The 6,841-nt window shown below is 33.4% G+C and overlaps 1 protein-coding gene across 1 annotated transcript; it reads left to right on the forward strand.

Annotated features, from left to right (window-relative positions):
* The first annotated feature begins 916 nt into the window (after positions 1-916).
* LOC21384338 (NAC domain-containing protein 7) lies at positions 917-4,857 on the forward strand. Its single transcript, XM_024173260.1, has 4 exons — positions 917-946; positions 2,513-2,700; positions 2,804-3,075; positions 4,055-4,857. Exons 2-4 carry the CDS (start codon positions 2,541-2,543, stop codon positions 4,727-4,729), a joined length of 1,107 nt encoding a protein of 368 aa, XP_024029028.1. The 5' UTR covers positions 917-946; positions 2,513-2,540; the 3' UTR covers positions 4,730-4,857.
* The last annotated feature ends 1,984 nt before the right edge of the window (positions 4,858-6,841 follow it).

Genomic DNA, 6,841 nt, shown 5'->3' on the forward strand with positions numbered 1-6,841 from the left:
TATAAATTATTGTGTGTGTGTGTATATATATATATATATATTATACATTTCTTTTTGGGGTCTTCTGGAGGCTTTTAAGATTGGTGATTGGTCTGTGCCGTTTAGTTTCCTCTCTCTCTGACTCCACCGTTTGCTCTCTCTCTCTCTCTCTCTCTCTCTCTCTCTCTCATATTTGTGGGAGAGAGATCTTTGAAAGAGAATACGTTTCCCTTTAGAAACTCTCAATTTCGAGGGTCTTTATCGGTTGCGGTTGTAGACGGTGCTTTCCTTCTTGATCTCCCTAAGCTAATTATATATACATATATAGTGTGTGTGTGTGTATATATATATATATATATATATATACGCGTCACCTATTTTCCCGCCAAATCTTTCCCACCAATCTAGCTTAGAATGAAAACGAGAGCTTCTGAAAACTAACAAGGAGAAGTTACTTAGATAATCTCTTTGTCCTGTCCTTTTCTCATTTTTTATTAAATATATATAATCATATATAATATTAGGGTTTTATAATTTCCTATTTAATCCCAGTTGGTCTCGGTTCTTCCATTCCTCAGCCTTTCTTTTTGTTGAGATGCTTTTTTTCTTCCTCGGGATCTGATCGATCCGACAAATAGACAGCGTGGTCAGCAGTTTGAAAGACTATAAACAATTGATCGGTTCAATTTCCGAGGATCGTACTACATATGACTGCTTTTTTGTTTTGCTCTTGTTGTTTCTTTGTCTGATTAGCACCTTTCCCTTATATCTAGCTTTTGAGGAGAGGTTTGATAAAGCTTACAAAATAGAGAACCAAGTGAATTTTGAGAAAGACCCAGTTTGTAAAATCAATCCTTTTGGCCTAGAACCGGAGAAGGATTTTCTTGTTGCAGGAAGATTGACTCAAGTGAACATCCCAGATCTTTGGTTTACTCAAGAGTTGTATAGGAAGTTCGTGCTTTATTCTGTGAGTTCTCTCTCTTTCTGTATCTTTCGTATCGTTTATGATTTATTTGTGTGATCTGATATCAAATTCTTCATTTGTTTCTTCCTATATCTCTCTCTCTCTCTCTCTCTCTCTCTCTCTCTCCAACCCCCATGTTTTCTTTGTCTTTAATCATAGGACATCGTTTGTGCTGGTTATTGTGTGTTGACATGACAAATCTTTGGTTAGTTAATTAGGTTTTCTTTTTCTTTTTTTCGTTGTAATGAGTTAATTAGGAATTAGGAAGATGAAAACTTGTTGGTCAAAGTTCAATATATCTTTCTCTTCAGATTTAAAGACAAAAGGCCGTCTACCAAGATTTCAATTGTGATTTAACATATCGTTAACAATAACTACTGCAGTACTACTTAAGCAGAAAAAGAGAATGGTTTTTATTTTTTATTTTTTTTTCAAACGTTAATTTCAAAAGGAGAATTCTGATTATATTCCGCCTGCTTCGAACAGTATTACATAGCTCTACCTTTTTTCCTTGTAGCTTTTCTCCTGAACTTTATAACTAAAGGATTAATATCGCGAGCATTCTCAAGTAATCAAAAACGCTTTTTCATATGCTATAATATTTGGAGAAGGTACTAGATTTTGGTTTCGGTACAATATATCCTTTTAGTACGCAGTTTCAAAAATTTCTCTAACAAAAGGGTTCTTCTTAGTAAAAATTATATATTCAGGATTAGAACTCACTTTACTGTAAAGACACCTATCATTAAATGGGAAAGAAACATTATTATTATTATGTTCTCTTGTCTTGGAAATGTCATTACTATGTACAATACATTCAGGCACGCATCATTAGGTTAATCCTGCGAAGACAGCTCTATCTTTTTTAAATGATAACTGTTGGACATGTGATAAGCATGCATGTTTCTTCTTCATTTGCAGCGAATTTGTTGTGTATATGTAAGTTTACTAGAAATATTATTAATTACTATATATGTAAGTTTCTCTATCCATTTCCAAATTAGTTCGTGGCGATAATATACCATCTTTCTCTCCGCCTCTAAAATTTATGATAAAGTAAATAGAATTCTTAGTTTGTTTTCAAGCGTATATAACCCTCTTAAGATATTTCCTTACATGATACGGACTATATATATAACCTAATAATAGTATAATCTTTCACTGCCACATGTATATATATATGTCTATATATATAAATATATCACACTGCATTTAGGAGTAAGACAAACTAGCTAGTTAATTAAGATGATAAAAAATATAGAAATTAAGTTCAATTAGCTTTTCTCAACATATACAGTTACTTGTAGTGAATCTATATATAGTCCACGCAAAGGAAACCATGCTACCACGTCCAAAGCTGCATGCTTTTCCCCAGAAGTAATATAATAAGGCTTTTGAATTGATAATTGAACCTGAGTCTTTCAAAGGGAAAATCATGCTGATCAAATATTTGATGAAAGTGTACTGTGGCTTTCTTATACTTATATATATATATATATATATATGTATATATATGCAAGAATAAGCTAATAACTCTCTCATTATGTACAAATGCTAAATGAATTTCAGGACTAGTCAAGCTGATAAGAAGGAGAACATGAATGCTTTTTCACACGTTCCCCCTGGTTTTCGGTTTCACCCAACTGATGAAGAACTTGTCGATTACTACCTCCGGAGAAAGATTGCTTCAAGAAGGTTTGACCTCGATGTGATTAAAGAGGTTGACCTCTATAAGATTGAGCCATGGGATCTTCAAGGTTATATATATACACATATATGATGATCCATCTTCAATCTGATGGTCCGTCAATTATATTTTTCTAATACAATTAAAATGAAACTATTGAATTATTTGTACAGAATTATGCAAGATAGGATCAGAAGAGCAAAGTGACTGGTATTTTTTTAGCCATAAAGACAAGAAATATCCAACCGGAACTCGCACAAATAGAGCAACCGCAGCAGGATTTTGGAAAGCAACGGGAAGAGACAAGGCTATTTATTCTAAGCATGACTTGATAGGAATGAGGAAGACCTTAGTTTTCTACAAGGGTCGAGCCCCAAATGGACAAAAGTCAGACTGGATTATGCATGAATACCGGCTTGAAACAGATGAAAATGGGACTCCACAGGCAAGTAATTTCTGTATATATCCAATCAATTACAAATATTTTTGTTTGCATTGCTCGCTTTCACGTGAGAAAAATAATAATAATAATAAACGATTAGTTTAGGCCGAATTCAGTATTAAGCTAGCTTTGAAGGATGAGATACCTAACAACTAGACCGTGCTTATAGAACAAGTGGTATACACATGTACATGCATAGGTACGTATATATATAACATACGTCTAAACATATATATATATATATATAAATGTTTCTAGATAAGAGAGAGTGATTGTTAAGTATTGAAGCTTAATTATAAGGCCTGGATTAATCTTATGATTACTTTAGAAAAGGATTGATCAGACTACTAAAGTGCGTCGGGTGGGAGTAAGATGATAGTTTCCAAATGCATAAGCCATCACATTGGAAGTTAAGTACAAGTGCATGATATAATGTGTCTTTTATTTCAAACTTCAAATGCTCATTTATACCTAATTCCTCACAAATAGATATTTAAAAAAAATAAGAAAAATAGATTTTTGATAGTTTCACCCATATTGTTATCTGAACTTGTTTTTATAGATAGTTGATTGCTTCACTCATAATATATATCCTGAAAATTCAATTGCATCGTACTTATAAATATGTCCCACATCTTTGTAAGTATTTTTTTTTCCTAGTTGTTTAACTCACTCCCACAAACTGTCTATATACGCCCATCTCCTAACTATGCAAAGGAGTCACTCAAGTGAAGAATATATTTCTTATCATTGGTGTAAGATCGAATTACTTAGTATTACCATATATTGCATATCTAATTAGAATATATATATTTTTAGAAACTCACATACATGCAATAAATGAACAACAAATATATATCTTTTTCTTTACAACTTATGGTGCATCCCGGAGAGAGAGAGAGAGTGCATACGTTCATACATACATACATACATACATACATGTGTGATGTATGTAAGATTCGTTTACTTGTACTTGAAGCAGGAAGAAGGTTGGGTTGTTTGTAGGGTTTTCAAGAAGAAAATAGCAACCAGCAATATGCATAGAGCGAGTGAACACGAATTGCCATGTTGGTATGATGAACAGGTCTCCTTCATGCCTGACTTAGAATCTCCAAAGCAGAACTCCAACTCTCATTTGGCTAATAATAATTACCAACTTCCCTATCCTTGCAAGAAAGAGCTTGATCATCACTTGCCCTACCAACTTCCTCAAGAGCACTTCCTTCCCCTTCTAGAGAGCCCAAAACTTTTCCAGTCGACCGCCACGATGAGCTCCACCACGCCTTCCGTGGCATCGTATAGTTTACTTCTCAACCATGCTTCTGCTTTGCATTCCTCATCTCTTAGACAAGGAGAAGAAATTCAACATTCCCATGACCAAAACTTTAACCCTGTTGTTCATGGAAGTAATTACAATAATGTGCAAATTGTGGATAATCATGATCAAGTAACAGATTGGAGGGTTTTGGACAAGTTTGTAGCATCACAACTCAGCCAAGAAGATGTGTCAAGGGAAAATAGCTTTTCTAATGCACAAAGTAACAGCCTCCATGCGCCGAACAATGCAAATGTGATTGACAGACACTGGGAGAAACAAGAACAGGTGCCGGAAAATGCCTCATCGTCGGCCTCTTGTCAAATTGAACTGTGGAAGTGAACTTATCTAAACTAATATTTGGTGTCATATACTAATAATATATATAAATAGGATTTTATATATATGTTGAAAAGGGAAAAAAAAAAGTTAAAGGAAGTCATTCTTCAAATTCCTGTACATAATAAAACTAGGACAATATAACTTTTAACTGTGGCACTTTTAGTAAGTGCCAAGTTAGTACCGTTTATATTAACTAGTTTCATCTCTTGTAAGATAAATACACTATAAGGTGGACAGATAACTAAGTGTGTCTGTTGTAAGATTGAAGATTATATTGTAAAGGGCTTTATTATGTGCCCTAGGTCGAACAGCAATATGGTGTGCTGTTAATGAAGCCCACAAAGCTCGTCGACTGAGGAAATGTTTGTATGTCAAAATAATAAGTTTAGACAAAAAAAGTTTTTTTTTTTTTTTTTTTTTTTTTTTTTTTTTTTTTTTTGTGTATATGTACAAGTTATTTTTAGGTACTGACGAAGTACCAGCTCGATTCTTATTCTTTTACATTAGAGGTAAATAATTTTTCTTTCTAATTAAAACTAAACAACTAGTTTTCTGTAAATTACATTAATTGACAACGTCCGAAAGAAATAAGAAACTTATGGTTTATAGGAACTCTTCTTTTAATTTTTAAAACAAGAACCATACAAACTACGTACATGTATAGATTATTCTTGAAATACAATGATTATATATCACGTATAAATAACTCTAGCACCACCGATATATATTAGTATTGCATATAAAAATATGATCCTAATAAACTGAAGTTATACCAACAATTATGCCATGAGGGTGCAATTACATGCGCAGGGTTTATATACCCTAGAAAGTTTATTTCTGTCGAGTTATATAGGCATGGGACCACAAATTAGAATGAATGCTTTACTGGAAAGAGAGGCAAACGCGCAAATGCATTCATTATTATTCGGAGTGTAGAAGGCAAGTAATAATAACGTAACACCTGTCAGCTGATCAATCATTCGTATAGATTATAGCTGCTTGCCCTTGCCCTAAGTTATAGAGAGAGAGAGAGAGATAGAGAGAGAGAGAGAGAGAGAGAGAGATCTTGGTTTAGATTCTGTGCCAGACACAGTCAAGCAGCAAAGCATACATGTGATGAGTAGAGGATATATGTATACCTACATGTTTGTTTAGTTGTTTATGGTCATAGATTGTGCTTGTTGGGGAAAACATCCAAGTGATAAATTTGCTAGTATACGCGATATATATAGGCCTCGTTCACTTCGCGGATTAGAGTTTTCAATTTGAGTTGAGATGTGACATTTTCTGAGATCTTTTCACTGTAGCAGAAAAAGTTAGATATGATATTTTCTGAGAGCTTTTTACTGTATAAACTTAAAACTGAAAACTCGAATCGGTGAAATGAACGAGGCCATAGATATCGCGCACACACACACATACATATATGCTATATGTTTATATTTATATGACGAATACACATGTGTATTATGCCTCTATATAATATATTAAGAGTCCGTTTGGTACCTAGATTCGTTCCCTGATTCGAATCATGGTTCGTGGTTCGTTACAGTATTTTCTCTCATAAAAAATACACGTAAATCGAAAATAATTCTAATCACATGATTTGAATCCATGAACCAAACGTCACCTAAGACTACTACTAGACAAATACAAGAATCTGATCACTCGTGTAGCAAGTGTGAAAGTGAAGAGGTGAAAAGATTACTAGCATTCTGGGCATACCTCGCGCTAGTTGTTAAACAAAACCATAATTAACTAGCTAGTCTAGGAAAATTAAGGAGTCTAATTAGTGAATTAAATATTTAAAAAAAAAATTAAATCACTATAGTTACGTTGATAGAAACAAGATAAAGATTTGATGGACTTGAAATTAAAATCCGCCAACTGTTGCGATGAGATCATCAATTATATAAAAAAGTTGAGGGAATTAGATATTAAGGATCAGAGAAGTGCCACGGGGCACAATATTCCACCTTTTTTTTTCTCAATAAACAAAATGATGTTGTTTCAATGTAGATATCCTTTTGTAATTAAAGAGAAAATAAAAAAGAAGTAAAGCATTTCAAAAGCATTGACGTGGTGATCATGAGATTGATTCATTAAAAAACA

This window comes from Morus notabilis, unplaced genomic scaffold, assembly GCF_000414095.1.
Source record: "Morus notabilis unplaced genomic scaffold, ASM41409v2 Scaffold3095, whole genome shotgun sequence".
Lineage (NCBI taxonomy): Eukaryota > Viridiplantae > Streptophyta > Magnoliopsida > Rosales > Moraceae > Morus > Morus notabilis.

What these genes read in the sequence shown, in the direction of transcription:
- LOC21384338 (XM_024173260.1), top strand. Translation starts at nt 2,541, where the DNA reads ATGAATGCTTTTTCACACGTTCCCCCTGGTTTTCGGTTTCACCCAACT. An exon ending in TGAGCCATGGGATCTTCAAG is followed by an intron (nt 2,701 to 2,803) that starts GTTATATATATA and finishes TTATTTGTACAG; the next exon opens with AATTATGCAAGATAGGATCA. An exon ending in ATGAAAATGGGACTCCACAG is followed by an intron (nt 3,076 to 4,054) that starts GCAAGTAATTTC and finishes TACTTGAAGCAG; the next exon opens with GAAGAAGGTTGGGTTGTTTG.